The sequence below is a fragment of the Rattus norvegicus genome, chromosome 7 (genome assembly GCF_021556685.1).
Source record: "Rattus norvegicus strain SHRSP/BbbUtx chromosome 7, alternate assembly SHRSP_T2T, whole genome shotgun sequence".
NCBI classification, from domain to species: domain Eukaryota; kingdom Metazoa; phylum Chordata; class Mammalia; order Rodentia; family Muridae; genus Rattus; species Rattus norvegicus.
The window spans coordinates 127010752-127035775 of NC_141540.1; the positions used below are offsets into that span (position 1 = coordinate 127010752).

The 25024-nt window shown below is 49.8% G+C and overlaps 1 protein-coding gene across 6 annotated transcripts in view; it reads left to right on the forward strand.

Annotated features, from left to right (window-relative positions):
- Nucleotides 1-25024, forward strand: part of Tbc1d22a (TBC1 domain family, member 22a) — a 287645-nt gene that overhangs the window by 146305 nt on the left and 116316 nt on the right. For all 6 annotated transcript variants that reach the window (XR_015624388.1, XR_015624387.1, XM_087559126.1 and 3 more), the window contains 1 exon segment: nt 7475-7550. Coding sequence is in view for 4 of the 6 variants with exons in the window: in XM_087559126.1 (XP_087415252.1) it covers nt 7475-7550 (76 nt within the window). In the remaining 2 variants the exon portion in view is untranslated.

The following is a 25024-nucleotide window of genomic DNA, read 5'->3' on the forward strand; positions in this document are numbered from 1 at the left end:
ATCTACATGTTTTGTCCCTAGATTGGCACAGCAGGTAATTTCTAAGTGTGGCATGTCCCATGCCAGATCTTTGAGACAGAGAGAGAGAGAGAGAGAGAGAGAGAGAGAGAGAGAGAGAGAGAGAGAAAGAGAGCGCGCGAGAGCAGGCTGTTGAGTGATAATTAATTCAACAGGGTGGCCCTAAAGACAAGTCCTGGCCTGGTGTGTCTGTCTTTGTTAGTGTAGGCTGGTAGTCAGCAGGACATACAACAGGCTGTTCCTTCTCTGAGCCAGTTCTGCAGCCCAGCTCTGCAGCCCAGCTCTGCAGCCCTCAGCTTTAGGGCTGCCATCTTGGAGCACTCTGTGTAGCCTTTAGAGCTGCTACTAGAGCTCTGTGGAATCTGGACTTGACAGATTTCAAGCCATAGAGCCAACCTAGACATAGAATGGGGCCACCCCCAGCTGGACCGCCCTGACCTCCATTAAGGTGGGCTTTTCTCTCCTGTCCAGTATTGGACCAGTCAGAATGCTGCTGCTTTTCTCTCCTGTCTCTGGAATGCCAAGGCCTTCTCATTAGCCTTGAAGGCCTTTGCAAAATAGAACCCCTCCCTCTTTCTCCTCTTTCCTCTTATAGAATGGTATCGTTCTTGCCTCAGTGTTTGGATTCTGAAAAATCAGCTTCCCTTTCTGAGCTTTGAACAAACTGAGAAATAAAACAAGGCAGCGGCAGATGGAAGCAAAGGAGGCTGCCACTCCTGTGCACAGTGGCTGTCACTCCTGTGCACAGTGGCTGTCACTCCTGCTGCACAGTGGCTGTCACTCCTGTGCACAGTGGCTGTCACTCCTGTGCACAGTGGCTGTCACTCCTGTGCACAGTGGCTGCCACTCCTGCTGCACAGTGGCTGTCACTCCTGTGCACAGTGGCTGTCACTCCTGTGCACAGTGGCTGCCACTCCTGTGCACAGTGGCTGTCACTCCTGTGCACAGTGGCTGCCACTCCTGTGCACAGTGGCTGTCACTCCTGTGCACAGTGGCTGTCACTCCTGTGCACAGTGGCTGTCACTCCTGTGCACAGTGGCTGCCACTCCTGCTGCACAGTGGCTGTCACTCCTGCTGCACAGTGGCTGCCACTCCTGTGCACAGTGGCTGCCACTCCTGTGCACAGTGGCTGTCACTCCTGTGCACAGTGGCTGCCACTCCTGCTGCACAGTGGCTGTCACTCCTGCTGCACAGTGGCTGCCACTCCTGTGCACAGTGGCTGTCACTCCTGTGCACAGTGGCTGCCACTCCTGTGCACAGTGGCTGCCACTCCTGCTGCACAGTGGCTGCCACTCCTGTGCACAGTGGCTGTCACTCCTGTGCACAGTGGCTGTCACTCCTGTGCACAGTGGCTGCCACTCCTGCTGCACAGTGGCTGCCACTCCTGTGCACAGTGGCTGCCACTCCTGTGCACAGTGGCTGTCACTCCTGTGCACAGTGGCTGCCACTCCTGTGCACAGTGGCTGTCACTCCTGTGCACAGTGGCTGTCACTCCTGTGCACAGTGGCTGCCACTCCTGCTGCACAGTGGCTGCCACTCCTGTGCACAGTGGCTGCCACTCCTGTGCACAGTGGCTGTCACTCCTGTGCACAGTGGCTGCCACTCCTGTGCACAGTGGCTGTCACTCCTGTGCACAGTGGCTGCCACTCCTGCTGCACAGTGGCTGTCACTCCTGCTGCACAGTGGCTGCCACTCCTGTGCACAGTGGCTGTCACTCCTGTGCACAGTGGCTGCCACTCCTGTGCACAGTGGCTGCCACTCCTGCTGCACAGTGGCTGCCACTCCTGTGCACAGTGGCTGTCACTCCTGTGCACAGTGGCTGTCACTCCTGTGCACAGTGGCTGCCACTCCTGCTGCACAGTGGCTGCCACTCCTGTGCACAGTGGCTGCCACTCCTGTGCACAGTGGCTGTCACTCCTGTGCACAGTGGCTGCCACTCCTGTGCACAGTGGCTGCCACTCCTGTGCACAGTGGCTGCCACTCCTGTGCACAGTGGCTGCCACTCCTGCTGCACAGTGGCTGTCACTCCTGTGCACAGTGGCTGCCACTCCTGTGCACAGTGGCTGCCACTCCTGCTGCACAGTGGCTGCCACTCCTGCTGCACAGTGGCTGCCACTCCTGTGCACAGTGGCTGTCACTCCTGTGCACAGTGGCTGTCACTCCTGCTGCACAGTGGCTGCCACTCCTGTGCACAGTGGCTGTCACTCCTGCTGCACAGTGGCTGCCACTCCTGCTGCACAGTGGCTGCCACTCCTGCTGCACAGTGGCTGCCACTCCTGTGCACAGTGGCTGTCACTCCTGCTGCACAGTGGCTGTCACTCCTGTGCACAGTGGCTGCCACTCCTGCTGCACAGTGGCTGCCACTCCTGTGCACAGTGGCTGTCACTCCTGCTGCACAGTGGCTGTCACTCCTGCTGCACAGTGGCTGCCACTCCTGCTGCACAGTGGCTGTCACTCCTGTGCACAGTGGCTGTCACTCCTGCTGCACAGTGGCTGTCACTCCTGTGCACAGTGGCTGTCACTCCTGTGCACAGTGGCTGTCACTCCTGCTGCACAGTGGCTGTCACTCCTGTGCACAGTGGCTGTCACTCCTGTGCACAGTGGCTGTCACTCCTGTGCACAGTGGCTGCCACTCCTGCTGCACAGTGGCTGTCACTCCTGCTGCACAGTGGCTGTCACTCCTGTGCACAGTGGCTGTCACTCCTGTGCACAGTGGCTGTCACTCCTGTGCACAGTGGCTGCCACTCCTGCTGCACAGTGGCTGTCACTCCTGTGCACAGTGGCTGTCACTCCTGTGCACAGTGGCTGCCACTCCTGTGCACAGTGGCTGTCACTCCTGTGCACAGTGGCTGCCACTCCTGTGCACAGTGGCTGTCACTCCTGCTGCACAGTGGCTGTCACTCCTGCTGCACAGTGGCTGCCACTCCTGTGCACAGTGGCTGTCACTCCTGCTGCACAGTGGCTGCCACTCCTGTGCACAGTGGCTGTCACTCCTGCTGCACAGTGGCTGTCACTCCTGTGCACAGTGGCTGTCACTCCTGTGCACAGTGGCTGTCACTCCTGTGCACAGTGGCTGCCACTCCTGCTGCACAGTGGCTGTCACTCCTGTGCACAGTGGCTGTCACTCCTGTGCACAGTGGCTGCCACTCCTGTGCACAGTGGCTGTCACTCCTGTGCACAGTGGCTGCCACTCCTGTGCACAGTGGCTGTCACTCCTGCTGCACAGTGGCTGTCACTCCTGCTGCACAGTGGCTGCCACTCCTGTGCACAGTGGCTGCCACTCCTGCTGCACAGTGGCTGCCACTCCTGTGCACAGTGGCTGTCACTCCTGTGCACAGTGGCTGTCACTCCTGCTGCACAGTGGCTGTCACTCCTGTGCACAGTGGCTGCCACTCCTGTGCACAGTGGCTGTCACTCCTGTGCACAGTGGCTGCCACTCCTGTGCACAGTGGCTGCCACTCCTGCTGCACAGTGGCTGCCACTCCTGCTGCACAGTGGCTGCCACTCCTGTGCACAGTGGCTGTCACTCCTGCTGCACAGTGGCTGCCACTCCTGCTGCACAGTGGCTGTCACTCCTGTGCACAGTGGCTGCCACTCCTGCTGCACAGTGGCTGCCACTCCTGTGCACAGTGGCTGTCACTCCTGTGCACAGTGGCTGCCACTCCTGCTGCACAGTGGCTGTCACTCCTGTGCACAGTGGCTGTCACTCCTGTGCACAGTGGCTTTCTAATGTGGAAGCCACGTGGCTGGCTAAATGCACTCCGTCTCCAGCCAGTGTTGATAAGCCAGGGCTGGGCAAGCCGTAGAGCCCACAGGCCTCTGTCTCCCATAGAGCAGTGGTTAGTCTCCTGGGTGGGGGTGGAGCTCTCACCATGTGAAGCATACCCGAGGTGAGGGTGGAAGTTAGGGGATATGCCACCCCTAGTTTCTTCAGCTGTAATTGGGGTAGCCCTAGTCAGCTGTGCAGGGCAGATTGTCAGACTAGAACATAGTAATTGGTCAGTAAGGCTTCCTGACCCAGAGGCTGAAAAACCACCCTTAGGTCATCTCTCATCTGTCTGTTGGGACTGTTCATAAATTCCTCCACGCAAACATGTACGCACAGACTGGAGCAGTAACCTCCTGCTAGCCTCCTAGGAGACATCAAGTCTCTCAAGTCATACTCGGCAAGCTCAGGTCCAAAGACAATGACTCTGAAGAGCTGTAGGCTAGAACCAAATTTTCTTTTTTCTTTTCTTTTCTTTTGGATATTTTTATTTACATTTCAAATGTTAACCCCTCCCCCACAATCACCCACCCCTTCCTGCCTCCCTGCCCTGACATTCCCCTATACTGGGGGGTCCAGCCTCGGCAGAACCTAGGGTTTTTCCTCCCATTGATGCCCAACAAGGCCATCCTCTGCTACATATACAGCTGAAGCCATGGGTCTGTCCATGTGTAGTCTTTGGATGGTGGTTTAGTCCCTGGGAGCTCTGGTTGGTTGGTGTTGTTGTTTTTATGGGGTTGCAAGCCCCTTCAACTCTTTCAGTCCTTCCTCTAACTCCTCCAATGGGGACTCCATTCTCGGTTCGATGGTTGGCTGCTAGCTTTCACCTCTGTATTTGTCATGCTCTGGCTGAGCCTCTCAGGAGACAGCTATATCAGGCTCCTGTCAGCATGCACTTTTTGGCATCAGTGATAGTGTCTGGGTTTGGTGGCTGTGTTTGTGTGTGTGTGTGTGTGTGTGTGTGTGTGTGTGTATGCTGGATCCCCAGGTGAGCAGGCTCCGAATGGCCATTCCTTTAGTTTCTGTTCCATACTTTGTCTCTATGCCTCCTCCTATGAATATTTTTCTTCCCCCTTTTAAGAAGGACTGAAGCATCTGCACTTTGGTTGTCCTTCTTGAGCTTCATGTGGTCTGTGGATTGTATTTTGGGTAATTCTAGCCTTTAGGCTAATATCCACTTATCAGTGAGTGCATGCCATGTGTATTTTTTTATATGATTGGGTATACCTCACTCAGGATGATATTTTTCTAGTTCCATCCATTTGCCTATGAATTTCATGAAGTCATTGTTTTTGATAGCTGAGTAGTACTCCATTGTGTAGATGTACCACATTTTCTGTATCCATTCCTCTGTTGAAGGGCATCTGGGTTCTTTCTAGCTTCTGGCTATTATAAATAAGGCTGCTATGAACATAGTAGAGCACGTGTCTTTGTTGTATGTTGGAACACTATCAGGGTATATGCCCAGGGGTGGTATATCTGGGTCGACAGGTAGTACTATGTTCGGTTTTCTGAGGAACCAACAGACTGATATCCAGAGTGGTTGTACCAGTCTGCAATCCCACTGACAATGGAGGAGTGTTCCTCTTTCTCCACATCCTCACTAGCATCTGCTGTCATCGGAGTTTTTGATCTTAGTCATTGTGACTGGTGTGAGGTGGAATCTCAGGGTTGCTTTGATTTGCATTTCTCTGATGACTAAGGATGTTGAACCTTTCTTTAGGTGCTTCTCCACCATTCTATATTCCTCAGTTAAGAATTCTTTGTTTAGCTCTGTACCCTATTTTTAATACGGTTATTTGATTCTCTGGAGTCTAGGTCAGGTATGTTAGAACCCAGTTAGTTCTGATTGTGGTTTCTGCTCCATCTCAGCTATTAGGATGCTTGGCTCTCTGGGATGGATACAGCTCCTTGGGGCCTGAAGTTCTAAGCATGAGACTGAGCCCAATAGCTGCTCCTTCTGAGAGCTCATTTCTATGAGCATGCACAAGCCTGTCAGAGATCTGGCCTTCCAAATCTTAGGAATCCATCCTAAGGCCCTTGGCAGGTCCCACCATGTTCCCAGTTCCTGTCTTTGCTGCTGCCTTAAGTCTCTGGAATGGCAGGCCTAGCCTTGCCTGGCCCTCTTGAGGTTGGTAGGCACAGCTCTTCTTGGTCTAACTCTCGCATAAAAGTAAGCTGCAAATATAGAGGCCCTCACTGCAGTTTGTCTCAGAGAGATGTCCCAGCATGCCTTGCTCTTCCTGCTGCAGATAGACACCTATCTGTAGGCTTTGTTAATACTGAGCCCCAGTGGCAGCTTGGCCTTGAGGACTTCTGCTAGCCAGCATTTGTCCTTAATCCTTTTCTATCTTCCTGGACATTCATCTATCAGGCGCTGAGGTTCCCTGAGTGCTATTGGCATGCTCTGAAGGGCATCAAGGGCTGATGCTTCTGACTCTGCTCTGTTGCCTGCTGACTGCAGACACTTGCTGCTCTTGGGTGCAGGCAGACTGGGTGCCCCACCATCTGTGAAGCTGCAGAACCTGCTCCCTGTTGGCTGAGAGGGAGTGGGCATTCTTCCCTGTCCTCTCCCCAGTGCTCCATGCTACTTCTGAGTGTTCTCTTAGGTTTGAGGGCTGCATTTGCCTTGCCCACATTGCATCTGAAAGCCTTACCTTCTGCTACTGGCTTCTGTCCTGTCTGAGTCTCAGAACAGTCTTAGAAGGTGGGATGCTAATTCTCATCTCACAGATGATGAGACCCATAACCAGAGAGACCACACACTGTAGATGTCATGTAGCTCCTAAGTATTAGCTATGCTTCTATTCCAGGTCCCCCGTCACAAAAGCTCCCTCCCCAAATCTGCCCCTCCTCTCCTGCCTCCAATCTGCATGAGCCCCACCCACATCACTGAGAGCAGTCACATGTCACTTCTCACGAGGTGACTGCATTCTTAGCACTTCAGTGCTGCACTGTCAGCACATTTGCCTTTTCTCATTGGCTCCCTGGTGGGCCGGGTGCTGGCTGTCCAGGTGCCCAGCGAGGTGGTCATTCCAGCCGCTGGTTCTGCTCAATGAGCCGGACACATGGGTGCTGGTTTGTTCAATTTAAATGTAAATATCCAACATTAACAAATAGAAATGTTCCATGAAGCATTCCTGGGAGCTGTGTGCATCCTCCAACATCAGATGGGAGTGAGGCCTGGCGGTGCTGTGCTCTGTTGGTGTTATGCAGAGTGTGGCCCTGTACCTGTTTCTCGTGAGGCAACCTAGCAGTGTGTAATTGGTTTATTTTTAAAATGGTTTTGCATTATAAACTGTTTTTCACTGCTTTTTCCTCTTTGGAGTATCTGGGTTATTGGAGTGGGTGGCGCTCATGTGTGCCATGTCTTTATGTATGGCCACCCGTGTGTGAGGATGTGTGCAGTGGTATTTGTGTGGGCCTGGAGTTGATGTCACTTGCCTCCCTCAGTCACACTCCAGTTTACTTGGAGGTACAGTCTCTTGGTTGAACCCAGAGCTCACCTGTTGTGGCTAGTCTAGCTAGCATGATCTGGGGATGCCCTGCCTGCTCCTCCCAAGTGCTGGCATTACAGGTGGCCCCCACAGCGGCTTGGCTTTTATGTGGGTTCTGGGCACTTGAATTTAAAGTCTCAACGTTGCTTTATTTTATGTGTGTTTAATATATGTTGTTATTTTTTCCCCTTAGGACAACTACACCTTTGCCCAACCAGGGATTCAGATGAAAGTAAAGATGCTGGAAGAGCTTGTGAGCCGGATTGACGGTAAGCCAGCGTCCAGCACAGCCAGGCCTCCCCGCGGCATCGAGAGTGCTAGAGGGAGGTTAGCGAGGTGGCCTTGCTCCCCAGCCCAGCCAGACACCACCATCCTTCCCTCATCTGTCCAGGGTACCTGGGTCAGCTAGCTCTCAGCTAAGTGCATCCTTAGCAGAGAAGGTGCTGTCCTGCCCTCCCATTCTGTGCTCTAGTCAGGCCTCCGAGGGGAAGGAGCCGTAGTGCTCTTGGCAGCCAGCTTCCCTCCTGGGTCAGCTGCAGCTTCTCCTCTGGGCGGCAGGGCGGTTGCTGATGACTGTCCTTTGCCTCGCCTCCCCTGCCTGGTGTATCATTTGCTATCAAGGAGGATAGAATAATTTCTCCATGGAATCCAATTAATTACCAAGTCCAGAAAGAATATCTTCAATATTATAGAAAAATTATAGTGTGTGCTCGGGCAATTTTAGATTATGCTTTCATGTTTAAGTGAGGCCTTTGAAATACTTTTTACCTTCGTCCTTAAAATAATTCCCCCTACGATGTGCTGAATGTCATACTGCAGCAGCACAGTTTAATTAAATGAACCTGAGAGATAATGCTTGCCCATTCCAGGCAGGGCCTCCTGATAGTTTGTTAAATTAATGAGCAGAGCATTAACAAAGTGACGCCAAGCAGAACCAGACCTGTGTATGTATGTGACAGCAGCCTGTCAGCCATGAGCTGTAGAAGGCTCTCTCCGCTTCCCAGAGTCCCAGCTGAGTCGGACAAGTCACCTGACCGAGGGTGCAGAGAACTCTACTGAGATGGAGTCCTCACTGCGCACCTTCTGTGTGCGCGCGCTTCTTCCCAGCCTTCCCCTGGCCACTCCCATGGCAGGAGAAAACTGTCATAGCCCTCTTCATAGGAAGACACTTGGTTTGGGAAATGACTGAGTGACATTATAAACCAGAGCCAAAAACTTTGAAACTGCACTGCATTCCTTGATTGAGTCTGGGAGTCGGCGCTACGTCTGATGGTTATTGCCTCATTTCCATATTATGAAGTCTCACGCACTTCTAGGGATGCTGTATTGGATTCAGTGTGTTTAGCTGCTTTTCAAGCTCTCTCCAAAGTGCCGCTCTTCTCCTGTCAGTGCACCCTGTGCATTTATTCCGCGCTCACGTTGCGCTCTTGCTTGGCTCTGGTTGTAGGTTTTTCCTACTAGCGATTTCACAAGTGTCCCCGGCCTCATTTAGTTCTTTGAAATACTATTTGCCGGAGCTACGAGTTACACTGTTCTAGCAGGTTCTTCTTTCCCTCCTGTGCCCCTTAGAAGGTCTATTTTATATTTTCCATGAGCCTTAAGTTGTGGCCAGGGCTGGCTTGCTCCAGCGCTGCAGTTGGGGAAATGCTTGAATTGATTTTTTTCTTGTGCTGTGGTTCAGGAGGCACACTGCAGATTTACACTGTGATTGTGCAGAAGAGCGGCAGCGACTACTGCAGAGCTGCCCATGTCTGTGATCTGGGTAAAACCCCTATCTCCACGTGAGGGTCACTCTTGACAGCACAGGATGGAGTCTAGTGTCCCAGGGCAGGCCGCAACCTGCTTGCTTGTCTTCTCTTGACAAAAGCTCTGGAAATCTGTGTAGCTGCCTCATTGTAAGGATGCTGGACTGTGCAAGCAGGAAATGTCTAGTTCTCAGGGCCTTCATCTCTGGCTGGCAGCCTCCTTATCCTGCCCCCACCAGTATCTGGAGAAGCTTCAGGGCGGCAGCTCCAGCAGTTCCAGTGGACTCACAAAGCCTTCATCAATGGCAGGATATTCTGTGTAGAAAAAAGCCCCTAACCTCTTGCCTGATTTCTGCAGTGCTAGGGAGTAGACGGACCGTGTTTGTTTGAGAAAGCATTAACGTGGAGAGGGAATGTGGTTGTGGACCTGCTGACAATGAGGGGTTTATGTGCTGTTCCAAGTGGGTGGTGCAAAAAAGGGCAACTGCCGAGCAGAGACAGGGAGCTTGGAATGGGCAGAGGTCGGAAGAGAGGCAGCATCTGAGAAGGAAGAGGCCCTGAAGGGCGGCGACTGTTGCAGGTGGGTGCCATCCCCTTTTTTCTTGTTGTAAGGAGTAAAGACTTTTCTAGAGACACTTTTAAGTAATTTCCCATGTTGAGTAATGCTTCTGGAGCATGACTGAACCTCGTAAGGAAGGTGCCGGGTAGACATGAGGGTGCATAGGTGAAGGAGGGTCATGTCTACCCTGGATACAGAGGAGGAAGCAGGCAGCAGCCTTTGAAATGGAAGCAAAGACTGTCTCTGGAGCAGGCGGATGGCCGATGAGACATCGTGGAAGCCTGTTGGAATGTCAGCTTGAGCCATTGGAGGTGGGACTTCAGAGAAGGTGGAGATCGAGGACTTTCACCATAGCGAGTTCCCACTGAAGACAGCTCTCCAGGCACATAGGATGCTTCCAAAGCCCGGGGGGGGGGGCGGGGGGAGAGAAGAACAAAAGAAAGAAAAGAAAACCAGGGTCTTTTGAGAGAAGGGATACTGTGTTGCCAGAGATCTAAGGGAGGGACCTTTGTGTCAGGCCCTGGTGAGATCAGCCAGCATCAAAGCCACTGCCCTCTGGTGGGTGTGCCCACTTCCGGAACAAGTAGTCTCAGGGAGTTGTTAATCTGGCAGCCTTCTGGGGTGTCAGGTGGACCCTGGCCTACTCAGGATAGGGGTCTTGGGACATGCTGCCTGCTTCCTGAGAGCCAGAAGAGTAACACACCAGGGTGTGTATGTTTGTGTGTCACAGGGCCCTCACATCACCCAGCACAGCTTCTGGTATTGTTGGCACCTGTGTTTTTGGAGATTCTGTTCTGGTGTTCTCTCTTCACAAGGCTTATGACATGGAAAACAATATCTTTTGTAGAGGAAACCTTCAAAACATAAATTCTCACCATATTCTGTTTTCAGTTGAAGTGTCCTGTACACAGCCAGAGAGGATCCATGCACAAGGCTTCTGTAGCAGGAGTAAGGAGATAGAAGAGCCAGGGCCACTAAGTGGGAGCTTTGCTGATCTGTATGCACACACAGCAAAACCACTATTCTTACTGTGAAAGAAAGAAAAGGAATCATGACTGTATCTTCAGAGAGTAGAAGACTGCTTAATTTTGCATTAGAAATTTGAAAAATGATCAGCCATGCAAGTGTGGTGACTTGGGTTTGATCCCTGGAACCCACATAAGTGGAAGGAGAGAACTAGGTTCATGGAGGAGCTCTTTGACCTCTCTCTCTCTCTCTCTCTCTCTCTCTCTCTCTCTCTCTCTCACACACACACACACACACACACACACACACACACACACACTGATAATAAAATATGATTCTTAAAAAGCAAAAGCTAGTGAAGAGCTGGGGGAGCAGGCTTAGCACATCGGATGACGGCAGCAGAGCAGCCAGGGCCCCGGACGGTGGGTCAGAGGGAAGCCCCAGCGAAGCACAGTTCTGAACATGAGATGCAGAATGGCAGAGACCATGAACATGAACTTGAATCCCCACAGGAAAGGAGGACGGAGGTTAGTAATCTGAAGAAACAGTGGTGCCAAACTCTCTGATTCAAGAGGCCAGTGGATCCTGAATGGAACCAACAGAGAAACTGTACAAATACATCACAATGGATTTAATGAAAGCAACCAAGGGGGGAAATTTTGCCTTCTTAGGAATCTCTCACTATGTAGAGTTAGGTATTTTCAGTCTCTGATCCTCCTGCCTCAGGCTCCTGAGTGTGGGAATGAGTCACCAGCACCCACCCAGGGACTGTTTCAGTCATTGCCATCAGTGATGGCTGTTCCTTGGGAATGGTCTCAATAAATACAGCAGATGATGTTATCAGTCTGCTAAAGAGCGCCATTCTGGGGTCTGCATTTTCAGCAAATGCATCCTATAAATTAAAGTGGAAAGTGAATAAACTCACCTAGGAACTACCAGGTATAACCAGGAGAATGGTCTCTGGAAGCTTTAGACCTAATGCAGGACACAGCCTAGCACCATATCCATCCTGTGGAGAGAGAAAGGCTGCTCCTCAAGAAGTCTGCAGCAGACCAGGCAGCATTACTTCCAGAGAAGTACAGTCTGTTTCTGGCTGCATCTGAAATGTAGAGGCCCAGTCAAATCACTGGTTTCCAGGACATTGGTAAGGATTCAAGATTCTCACATGAGTGCAGCTATGTTCACAGGAGGAGCTGGTTTGTAATCTTTACTTTCCCCATGGGGGCTACATGCTTGGAGCCAACCCCAGTGCTGTGGTTCCTGGTAAGGGCCCCATTCCCTCCTAATCATGCTGCTTTGCCCTAGTGTTGAAGGAGCAGCTAGGAAAGGAGCCAGGCTGCCTTGCGAGGCTACCTCCCCACCTCAGGAGAAGTGAGTTTCACTTGGGATATTTGGATTGCTAGTACATGGGTATTAGGAGACACTATCACATAGTGCCAGGTGCTCTGGGGCACTGTAAACAAAGGCCAAGGCATGGCACTTGTGATGGGCTCAAAATAGCACCCAGTGCTTTTCCCCTTTTATAGACACTTGATTTTTTGATCTGCTTGTTTCTCTGTCGGGAGAAGCAGGTGGCATCTGCAGCTGAACTGTGACACAGACCTCTGGCCCCCTCTGCAGAGCCATCACCACCAGATTGTAATAGTGTGGCGTAAAGGTCTTTACCATCTGCCAGAAGTGCTGCCACCAGCACTAATGGTCTTGGGACGTTGTTGTGCAGGACCCATGTGCAGGACTGTGTGTGACAAGGACCAAGCCCCTCAGACCAGCCTTGATAGCCCAGTGGGTTTTGAATACTCTGGTGCTTGCTTGGGATGTGGGCCAATTTGTGGTGCTTGTCCTCCAGGCCTGCCTCTCTTCACCGTGTGGCTCTCCTCTTGTGCCCACATGTACCTGCTGCCACCTCCTTCCTGACTTTGTATCAGCATCGGCTTTTCTTCTTCTAGTGGCCTCTGTTGATTCCTGCCTGACTCAGTGCTGTCTGCTTCTCCAAGATTAGCTGTGACCCTCTGTAGTTTCTGAGTGCATGACCATGAACTCAAATTACACTGGATAAGGTGTTGACCAAATTCCAAGGGACTGAGTGTCAAAGTCCACACCATGAATAGAAGCTGGAGCATGGCTTTTGCCTTGGAAATCAGAGTGGCTGCACTTTGGTAGCTTAGACAGGCTTTGTCTTCATACGGCCTTTCTTGTGGTGGGCCGGGCGCTCTGTCCTGCTGCTCTTCCTTTACTTTGTGATCCAGACTGGTGGTAGCAGCTGACAGAAGTGTCCTTGGCTAGTACCTGAGGTAGGAGGAGAGAGAAATGCCTTGAGAAGCACGTATGAGTTCCTAGTGTGCCCAGTAGAGACTGGAACAAAAGCCCGTTTTATTGGGCAGCCCAGCGTTTGGCTACAGTGATGCCAGGTGACAGCTAAGGTGAGAGGGAAATTCTGAGCACAGCTAATGGACACTACAGTCACGGGCTCAGAAAGGATACCAGAGAGTCCTGGAAGGTTTAGTCCTATTGAATTCATTTTACAAACATCTGAAGTCAGGACAGGGCTTGGCATTTTTATTCAGGAAGAATAAGGCTCATGGCCAAGGGGCTTAAATGACTAACAGCTACATGTGTCTCATGGTTGGTTCTGTCCATATTCAAGCAGGTGTGTGTCACAGAGCACCTCAGAAAGCAGGAATAGAGTGCTGCCTGTGCTGCCCCTCCTGCCTCTCTCATTACTTAACTCTATTCAGGAGGTTGTGGGCTCAAGAAGATGACACGTGTGTTCACTGTCCACCTAGTCTGGGTTATTAAAGCTCTTTACAGGCAGTAGCCACCTGCTCCCACAAGTTCGTAATTTCCTATTGTGCTGATAGGTGTTCGATAGTCTCCTGCCTCCTAGTGGAATCTCAGTCCAAAGAATGTGGTGTGTGATCTTGCCCCTGTTGCATCTGGAATGCTTGTGTATACTTGAAAGTGAGAATTTACATTTTCCCGATGAATGTAACGATCGCCTGCACATTTTGTTGTTATTAGCATCCACTATATTACATGGCCTAGATTACTGTCAAAATAAAATTGCCAGATGTGAGCAAGCTTCTAGCTTTTGCCTCCCAAAGGCTGTAACCAAAGCACCTTCTCCTTGTGTCATGTCTGCGGTGGCACAGGAGCTTCTGTATAATGAAACATCTGATGTGTCTTTTGACATATGTGACATATGGACTTGCTTGATGTTAGACCACTTGAGCATATACAACTTCAGCAGTGCCCAAAGAAGTGCTGGCCCTGCCCCGTGAGAAGATGAGATTATAGATAACTAGTTCACAGACAGGAGAGTGTTAGCCCTTCCCTGTTTCTGGAGACATGGGGGCAGTGTAGGGTGCCTCCAGGGAGTAGAGAAGAGGCAAGAACTCTTTGACTTTCTCTGGAGCCCTGGGTCTACTGGGCTTTGTCTCAGGTTCTTGGTGGTAGCCTAAAGCAGGGGACGCTGCTGGGCCTGGTGGGCTGGGAAGCTCCGTGGTGAGCAGGCTGAGCAAAGGTTGTTGAGGAAGGTCAGCCAGAGACGCCGCTGCAATAGCATTCTTAGGCTGTTGCCGAGCTACAGAAATGCGCCTTCCTGGGTTCCTCACTCATGGTGCTTTCTCTCCCCTTCAGTAAGACAGTGCTAACTCTGTCTCCCACCTAATTCTCCACCCCACATGGCTGCTATGGGTCTAGGGTGCCAGATTCAGTAAGTAAAATACAGCCCAGTGGCCTTTGACCTTCAGGTGAACACTGACAGGTTTTAATGAGACATGCCTGGGCAGTACTCAGCACTCACTGAAGCTCAGACTTCACTGGGCTTCCTGTATCTTATCTGGAACCCTTCCAAGGATGAGCTCAGAGGGGCAAAGTGTAATTTAAGCCCAATCCAAGCTATAGGCTCACTTTTCTTTCTAGACACTTCATGGAATGGGGAGAATATGGCCTTAAATGTATTAGATTATTTGAAATTATACACACATAGCCTTAGTACACTTGCATACATTGATGTATACAAACCATGTACATGTACATAGAGCACACACATACGGGCCTGTGTACACAAAATACACACATGCACATATCTGAGTACACATGCATACATGCCTATATATACATATTTTTATAAATATACACTTATACATAATCTAGTATATTCATGTGTATACTCCTATGAATATATGTACCTGTATATTTATACACCTATGTCTATATACATATATACTACACCTGCACATACCTGTTAGACATCTGTATACACAAAAACACTTTATATACATACATTATCCTGTGTATACATTCATCCATATCTGTATATATATATTCATACACACTTGTATACACATAAGTACACATACACACTCATATATATGTATGCTTGTATATTCATACACACACCTGTACATATGGTGTACATGTACATGAGTCTAAGTATACACAACTGCATACAGATATTATATACCTGTATACAAACATGTATCTGTACACACACACATATAGATATATACATACGCATATCTTTTTATATGTTTATATACACAATGTACATAAACATACCTGTATGACAGCACCAGTGTATAATGCACACATCTACATACATATATATCCACAGCTGTATACATATGATACACACATACACACATGCACGCATGTACCCTTTAGATGTGTTGACTGGCCATTCATTATTGTTCTTGTCATTGTCCTGCAGATGTCTTGGTACTGGACAATACCTGTGTCCTGGTCTGATGGGAGCAGCTTCTCATCTTCTCCAAGGGATTCTCATCTGTGGTCAAGTCTGACTGCGCTCTATAAGCACTAGGTCCTTTGGCTTTCCACTGTGAGATGCCGTGCTGAGGCTGGCATCCACTGCTCTCAGTGGAGCTCGTCCTCTTCCGTCTCACTAGTGATTCTTCGCAAGGTTCCTGTGCTGCCTTGGTAGATACGTGTGCCATCATTCAGAGCCTTAGGAAGATGGGATTGTTTTTGCAGTGGCCCAGGATGTTGGCCTCTGTGCTGAATCACTATGTCACTGACATCTGCTGCTTTAGCCCTCACGACCTTATCTAGCTCTCAAAGGGCTCCATCTCCAAGTGTAAATACCCTATTAGGTCAGTCTGCATGCTGGACCCAGGTCTTGTGCTCCGGCTATAGCTACTGACCAGGTGATGGCACAGCTGGCTCCCAGGATGGGGCAGGTTCATCTGGACAGTCAGCCTTCAACCCGGGGACTTGGGAGAGTACTAATATTGTGTCCAAGTGACATGGAAGAACTCGCCGAGTACCAGATCCTCCAAGACAGGCCATGATATGACAGGAAGAGAGGAGGGTCCTTCACCCTTTCTTTTGGAACAAAACCTAGAAGTTTGCTCAGTCTTAGACACCAAAAGTGCTGAAGAATTTAGATTGTGCTGGCTAAAACTGCACTCGAAGCTATGTGTTCCAGAAAGTTCTGATAGAACAACTGTTAAGGAAATAAAATCCCTTAGAGGTTTGGAAGTTTGTGACGTGCTGAGCCCTGCCTCAGTGTGTGGACCACATGCTGAGATGCTGAAGTATGAGAGCTATTTTCTTTGCTCTTCTCGCTCACATCCTAGAAGGGGCCAGATACAGACAGACGAGTATAGTTTTGTGGAAGGTACTCGGTGTGCCCCAAGGAGTGGGACCCCCCTTATAAAGTTGCATCTATATCTAGGGCCAGGCTGTGTGCTGCTGATATTTGAGGCAGACTCTAGTTTACCGGCTACCTGAGAAACAGCCCACCCGTGGAGTCAGCAGCATCAGGGGACCAGGGCAGCTTCACAGTTTTGTGAGTAACTGGCAGCCTGTCTCCCAGAAAGTGCTTCTTGTGACTGCGTGTAGCAGCAGGAACCAGTGTGGTCTGGTGCTGGATGCAGATGGGATGGAGAGACTGGCCGTGAAGAATAAGTAGGCTAGCACCCCATCAACTGGCAGAAGTGCAACGGATGGGTTGACTTCTAGCTCCAGGTAGACGGACTGTAGATCCCTCGAGTTTAGAGGCTGGGTGTCAGGAAAGATGTGGGTATTGAGTTAAAGTAGGGACTTGGGCTCTGGAGACTAGTTTGAGTGCTCCGGAAGAAAAGCCTACAGACCTGCCCAGGAACCAACCTTGAGCACTTTGGGTCTCATTCCCTGTCCAGTGGTAGGGAGTTTCAGCCTCAGTTCTGGAGGTTAGCTCACCTGCCATCACCTGCTAGTAGCATAGATTAGTGACCTCTCCTTTGTCCTGTGTGTGAGGTCAAGAGAGTTATAAGGCGCTTATAGTGGCTCACGCAGTGTAGCTCCTGAATAACCAGTTAGAGAAAAGGCTACTGCTGGGAGCTGGGGAGGGGCCTGTGGTCAATTTTTTTTTTTTTTTTTTTTACTGATATTGCTTCCATTTCCTTAAGGAAGAAAACACTAGAACTTATTGCTGAACAGCAGTCCTACCTCTACCTGTTAAATGGCTTTATCTCCTTGTACATTTTCCCTTTCTTGGGTTTTTAATTCCAGTAAAATGTGATTTTAATGAAATTTCTCTGAAAGCTGTCATGACTACATTGTAAGGTTAAAATTGACTTATTCTTTCAAGGTAGGACTCAGTTACAGCTAGTAAACTAGATTCAGTTTTATTACCAGCTGAGTGAAAATATTTTTATTACCCCGACAAGGTAAGCAGTCGGAGAGCAGAGAATAAATCAGCGGTGTGGTTCAGGCCCGGGCAGTCCTCACTGTGACCGCCTCTTGCTACACAGCAGCCCGTCTCCAGTGTGCAGCCTCATTAGACCTCAGAATGGCTGATTCCAAACTGGAAATGATGATGGTATTCCATTTGAGACATGCAGATAAGCTGATTGGAAAGCACATGTGTAAATGAGGTCCTATAGGGCCATGTCACAGCCTAGGGAAGTTCCCTCGGGCAGAGGAAGCCATGTGTGAGCCCTAGGCCATGGCTTTCTCAGGAGCATGCGCAGTGGAGGGCTAGGCAAGAGCCAGGCCGCAGTGCTTGCTCATATTCCCCTGAGGATGGTGTCCCTGTGTCCTAGTCGTTGTGTCTTTGCATGCCCGTCTACCTGCAGGTCCCTTGGGCTCCCTGGCTTTCCTCCTAAATGGGCATCACTCTGGGTGGCGTGCCATGCTCTCCTGCTTATACCGTCAGAATCCGCGGAGACAGTGATGGTGTCTGTCCTTCCGTTCCTTTCGGACATCCCTGCTCTCAAGACCTGATTTGGAGGCTCTGTGAACCAGCACAGGGCTCTCTGGCCTCCCTCCTTCTGAGAGCCTGGAGCCAGTCCCCATGCTTGAATGTTTTTGGTTTTTCTTTGGCTTGCTCTTCTACCAGCTTTTGCTACAACTCTTTGATTGCTTCAGTCCATATGGTTGTCTTGGGATCATGGTTTCAGGCCAACAGCCTATCTTCTCCATCTCCACTTTTAAAGCGGTACCCTGGAGAGCAGCCTGTCCTGGGGCACTCCTTCACTCACTGCTTTCTGGAGGCCCTGCTACCTCTCCCTTTTCCTTCCCAGCACAAGCTTATCTTCAGTACTCTTCCAGAACGAGTTGAGGGCTCTATTAACATCATGGGTCAGTCTGTCATCCCACTTGTAGAATGAGGGTGCCCCAAGGATCCTGGGACATGTGGCCTTCTGGTCTGCCATACATAAATCTCCTGCAGGACAGGTCTGCTCCCCCCATCTCCCTCATTTTAAGGCCTTATGCTGATGGGCAGTTGGCTTGTGACTGCAGAGGACATTCTGTCCTACATCAGAATGTTAATAGTTGCTCTGAGAGCCCTTTCCCCAGGCCATAGTTAGCACAGCTGCAAAGGAGTATGGTTAGAAAGAAAGGCCCTCAGGTATCTCACTCCCTCACCCAGCCTATTTCATGGCTGTGGGAAAGCCAAACTGCTTCAGTTACTGCAAGGTGGGAGGGCAAGACCAGGACCACACAGAGACCCAGGCTGCTGTTCCTTGGCATTGATTCTTCACTGCCCCCGCATCTTTCTTCCAACCGCTGAGATGTTCTGGGACAAGGAGGCAGAACTGTGATGGGCACCAAGTGTGCAGTGTTTACCACCTGGAAGCGGCCGTGTCCACCATGGGCCATAAAGTGCAAGGGAATGAAGCCCGGCCAGCTCTGGACCAGATGATGGTGTCTCTGTGGCCCCCATGCTGAGATTGATCTTCAGGGTTTATTGCTGAGCTGAGACCAGTTAATTACGTTGTAGAAAGAAACATCCAAATACAGAGATTTGCCCTGACCTCAAGAAGAAAAGTCTTGGCCTGAATGTAGGCCATCAGATCTGCTTTTGAAATGTCCCCAGCATCCTTCCTATTCATGGCTGCTGGAGAGGGTCTATGTGGTTTGTCTTTCTCATGGTCAAAGGGTGGACTTTCTCACCCGCGAGTTAAGTAGCTGCATTGGCAGGGGTCTGTGGCAGGGCCTGTGGGATCAAGGACAAATGAATATTTTTATTTTTTTTTAAATTTTTTTAACTTGAGTATTTCTTATTTACATTTCGAGTGTTATTCCCTTTCCCGGTTTATGGGCCAACACCCCCCTAATCCCTCCCCCCTCCCCTTCTTTATGGGTGTTCCCCTCCCCATCCTCCCCCCATTGCCGCCCTCCCCCCAACAATCACGTTCAGTCTTAGCAGGACCCAGGGCTTCCCCTTCCACTGGTGCTCTTACTAGGATATTCATTGCTACCTATGAGGTCAGAGTCCAGGGTCAGTCCATGTATATAGTCTTTAGGTAGTGGCTTAGTCCCTGGAAGCTCTGGTTGCTTGGCATTGTTGTACATATGGGGTCTCCAGCCCCTTCAAGCTCTTCCAGTTCTTTCTCTGATTCCTTCAACGGGGGTCCTATTCTCAGTTCAGTGGTTTGCTGCTGGCATTCACCTCTGTATTTGTTGTATTCTTGCTGTGTCTCTCAGGAGAGATCTACATCTGGTTCCTGTCGGCCTGCACTTCTTTGCTTCATCCATCTTGTCTAATTGGGTGGCTGTATATGTATGGGCCACATGTGGGGCAGGCTCTGAATGGGTGTTCCTTCTGTCTCTGTTTTAATCTTTGCCTCTCTATTCCCTGCCAAGGGTATTCTTGTTCCCCTTTTAAAGAAGGAGTGAAGCATTCACATTTTGATCATCCGTCTTGAGTTTCATGTGTTCTAGGCATCTAGGGTAATTCAAGCATTTGGGCTAATAGCCACTTATCAATGAGTGTATACCATGTGTGTTTCTCTGTGATTGGGTTACCTCACTCAGGATGATATTTTCCAGTTCCAACCATTTGCCTACGAATTTCATAAAGTCATTGTTTTTGATAGCTGAGTAATATTCCATTGTGTAGATGTACCACAGACAAATGAATATTTTGAAGGTCCTGTTCCCTCCCAGCCCATGAGCCATCCGTCCCCCATTCTCAGAGTGGAGTTTTTCAGCCCTAGATCTTTCTTTCCTCTTAGAATTATGTACTGTGCCTCTGAGGCCTTTGGCTGTGATGATGACCATGACGGATGCTGCCCTTGGACTGACATTTATAGCAAACTCTCAAATATACTTTTATTCTTATAAAACAAGGCCTTAGGAGTTCAGTGTTTGGAGGGTCTTTGGCTTGCTGACCAACAGCTGCAGGGTGATTAGCTTTCTGATGATGTCTCAGCTAGTTGGTGGCTTTGGGGGTGGTGACAAACACCGAGACTGCTCAAGAATGACTATGATGTGAGGTTATGCTCCTGGATGCTGGCAGTTTGAGGATGGCATATGTGTCCCATCATCTCTGGTGACCCTGAGTTTCATGTGACTGGATCTGGGTCTGCCATTCTGGGTCTTCACAGAAGGGCCTAACCCTCAGGGCTCCCAGTTTCACTGTAGAAAGTGAATGATGAACTTCAGGTACTGCTAGGGGCTTCCATGTGGGTATTTATCACGTAGTGCATTGAAGATGCTCCTTCCCACCCACCTGTCTACCCTCTTCATAAGCCTTGGTCCTTCCTCTCTGTCTCGAGTCATCCACCCTGCAGTTGCTGGTCTGTCTGCACAATTGACCCTCTTGCTAACATGGAAATCTTTTCCTATGTTGTGTTTTTTTGGTCCTGAATCTGGAAAAGTGCCCAGTCTTACAGTGAGGTACCATGACTACCAAGGCCAGCATAGTAGTTACAGATAGATGCTCCTGTCCATTCTCCATCCTCCATCCTCCAGGTATTTGGCTCTGTGGGATGCAGGGAAGTCAGGAGTGGGCGGGGCTGTGATGTGCTGAGTCTGAAAGCTGGCACAGGGAGGTCTTGGGTCTAGGTTGCAGCTTAGAATGTTTTGTGGTGGCTGTGCTCCCAGCATCAGGCTGGTTCAGCAGAGGTGGTATGTGTCCTGAGAACATGGTTGCTTCAGCCTCACTTTGGCCATGTTAGGGTTGACTCTGAGGAGCTGATCTGTCATGTGTCTAGGCTTTTATGCTCTTTTGGCTGGGAATTTTTGTGTCTTCCTCAGTTTAGTTAGGCCTTAGCCTGTTGTTCGGAGTTGCCAGTCTGGCAGAGTAGCCCTGATTCTCTTTCATTCACAGTCTTGGGTGTTCTATGAGCTGGACTCTGGTGAGTCAAGCTCCCTCCTTTGTGCCATGCTGCAGAGGGGAGCAGGCACGAAGAGAACGTGATGGGCAGACCCTAGGGTGGTGTGTTAGTAGAGCTATGTCCTGTGTGGTAGTATTCCTGTCTCTTGTGTATCAGCTGTTCTGTAGTCCTGGTGATACCTAGGTCTTGATGGCAGTGCTGGTGGGAGCACTCAGCACTTTCTCATCACGTCATCTGAGGATTCTGCCTTGCAGAATGGTATTGGGTATGCTCTTTGCTCCTGAGGCGAGCAGCTGGTTGGAGAAGCCCATGTGGTCAGGTCAGGACCTGCAGGTGACCTCAGCCAATAGTCAGCACAGCTTGGGTCTTTAGTTATACAGCTGTAAGCAAGTGGATTTCACCAAACAGGGTCTCTTCAGGACAGCCTCTGGATGAAAACCCACCTCTATTTGCAGCTTTGTGAAGCCCTACTTCAAAATTGGACCACAAAGCTTCCCTGTCATCAGTCTGTGGCAATTGTCTCTCTGGGCACAACAAGGAGGAACCCACGAAGACCCCAGTGATCTCTGTGCAGGCAGTAGAGTCTGAGGAAGGGCTGAAGCTGAGAGGAAAGGCCAGGATAGATACAGAGGAAAGGCCAAAAGCCTCGGTGTGGAGATGGAGTCCGTCCCTGAAAGTCCGAGCTAAGAATGAGCATCACACTTGTGATCACTGAGCAGAGCTCAGAACCGTTTTCTGTTACTTTAGTTTTTATAAACCTTATTTTTAATGATGGTTCTTAAATGCTTTAACCTTCCTTGCAACCCACTACCCACTAGAGGTAATGTAAAAGAAAGCATACAGGGAAGTGGGCCTGTTTAGAAAGGTTCTTTAGAGCAAATCCCATCTGTGTTGTCTGGAAATCAACAGTTTAGTTCACAGGTTAGTGGCTGCTCAGTCCACTTACAAACATGTCACGGATACACCAGCAGATCAGTTTGGTAGCGTCAGGTTAGCAATAGTAGTGGCATGACCTAGCAGAGACAGTGAGGTCTCATCCTCGGTGAGAGTCAGCAGGAGGAACCAGGAGGACCAGGAGGGGCCAGGAGGAACCAGGAGGAACGCCAGGGGAAGTTCTTAGCTGTGCCCCTCTCAGGGAAGCACAGATCAGCAAAGACTCACAAGCATTGCACAGCTACCTGCACCAGCAAGCCAAGCTTTGTCTGCCACTCTGTGGAGTCCTATTTACACCCTCCAAACATCATGTCCTCTATGTGTCTTGCCTTAGCACTTATCTTGCCTCAGCACATGCATGGATTCCTGACAAATAGAGCTCATCTACACAATGTAAGGCAGACATGCATGTTGTTTTGCAGAGAATCCTTCTGCACGAGTCCTTTCACGTGCTTGCTTTAGCAGATCATCCTTTCTCCTGTCTGCTTCAGCTAAATGTTCCTTCATGAGTCTGCCTTAGTTTTTCACCTGTGTCCACTTCAGGAAAACACTCTTTGATGTGTTTGCCCCAGCAAAGTGCCATCCAACACAACTGACTCCAAAGAACCCTTAAGTTTCCACTTCAGTTTTCCTTAGCACCGAGGGGACAGACCCAGGCACCCCTCTACCCAAAGCCACGAAGAAAGAATCAAAGTGCTGTGGGTGAAAACTTAAAAACAAGAGGTCACCTGGTCAGTACCAAACAAGCCCAGAGACCCAGCACCACCTCCCAAGGGCACGGGGGTGGGGTGGGTGGGTAGGTTGGGGCTTCGGCTGTGGTGGCATTGGTGTTGGCAGTGCAGGCTGTGGTGCAGGGAACTGCAGTGAGCCAGATGTCAGTGAAAGCTGAACCCTACCCTACTCAGGGGCTGGACTGGTTAGACAGGGACACTGAGACTGTGATTTTGACTTTCTAACTGGAGAAATAGAGATCAAGTCAAGGAGAGACAGAGTGGTCCCCACTGAGTTTATGGAAGACTTCAGTGAAACACATGGAAACCACACTGTGTGGGTTACGGGAGGTTTGACTCTGGAGAAGCTCCTGATCACAGCAGCAGGGGCTGTGTTCCGCCCCTGTGTGAAAGAACTAGGAAGAAGACGATGGGGTGACATGTGGTCTCAAGGAAGGTACAGACTGTGTACCTGTGATTGGTATCTATTCTAGGGGAACAGGGAGAACACCCTAGGAGAAATGTACTGGCCTTCTAGAAAACATGGATGAAGCTAATAAGTTCTGAGAACTTCGGAGGCAAGCACAAAGTGAGCATTAGAGGCAAGCAAGTCAGACTGAGTCACCTCATAGTCAGAGTGCTCAGCCCCACTGGTAAAGAAAACTCTAAAGCAAACTGGACAAGGTCACAGCCCAGGCAGATGGCTTAGGAGCATCTCAGACCGAATGCAGTAGAGCCACATGCTCTGCCCCCTGGAAGGAAAACCCCAACGTTGCTAGGCAGAAAAAAGCATCCCAGAAACAGAGGCAGAGGGAACACTTTTAGACCAAAAAGTAAAAGAATCCCAAAGAGAGCAGGAAGAACTAGAAAGTTAAAACTGAAACAGTGACAATGACAACTGCTATGTGGAGAGAGACAGAGGAGAATCAGGAAAGCACAGCCCCATGCTGGCCGGGGAGGGACAGACTGGTGTCACAGGACCTCATACTGTATGAGAGGCTGTGCAAAACACACAAAGGTGAACTGACAGGCAACTAGGCTGTGAACTGTATGGCCACAAGAAAGCTGAGCGTGGCTCAAGAGCTGTACTGGAGGCAAAGTGGAATCCTACGGCTGACGTACTTACTATAGGAAGACAGGAAGACTGTGAAAGGTGAGCAGAGAATGATGGGACAAATGGAGCACCAGGGGCCATGCTCTGTGCTCCAGCTCAGCATGCAGAGAAGCACATGTCAATGGCCTTGCATGCCAATCATCAGGCAGATCTGTCAGACTGGACTAAAAAGTAGGATTGACCTATGCGATTGATGAAAGAAGTTCATCTTAAATACAAAGACACGTGATTTAAAAATAACATGATCTCACAACACTCTAAACAAAGTGAAAGCTACTGTTCAAAGTTAGAGTTCAGAGTGAAGAATATAAGCTTTTATGCAGTATAATTATATACGTATTTACATATATGCTATAGAAACCTTCATAGTCAGTACATTAAACATTTTACAAAGTGGTCATTTTATAAGAGCAAAAGTCAGTCACCTGCTCCCATTACCAGGTATTAACGCGTGAACTGACAGTTTCAGAATACTCAGCACTGAATCCCAAACTTTTTTTTTTTCTTTTCTTTTTTTTCGGAGCTGGGGACCGAACCCAGGGCCTTGCGGTTGCTAGGCAAGCGCTCTACCACTGAGCTAAATCCCCAACCCCGAATCCCAAACTTTTAAGAGGTGGATGTCTTTGTGGCATAGCTGCAGGGTTTGATCACTTCTCCTTAAGTAGCAGGACAGTAGACAGAGAACCAGTGAGGGCACACAGCACCCAGACAGCGCTGTCAGTAAGCTGCACCTGCCTGACCTACAGAGAGTTCTCAGGGTGTATATCTTACCACACACATCTGCACAGTGGACGTCTCAGGGAGGCCGAGAGGATTTAATAAATATGCAATATGCCTCTGAGAACAACGGAGCTAGTGTAGAATCTGTAGGCTACCTGGGAGATGCCCAATGAGTTCTAAATCAATCTATATCCCTTTAAGTAACCCAGCGAGAGTAGCCCATAGGCTAAATCACAAGGGGCATTAGGTATTTTGATGTGAGTGAACAGAAAAATGCAGAAATACAGCAGCACAGAATTCATCAAACACAGACAATGTAGTGGGTAGAGGGAAACACATAGTACTAGACAACCATTCCTGAAGGAGACCTGAGTTATCAAATCAGGGATCTCAACTCCCGATTTAAGGAGCTGGGGTGGGTAGTTAGG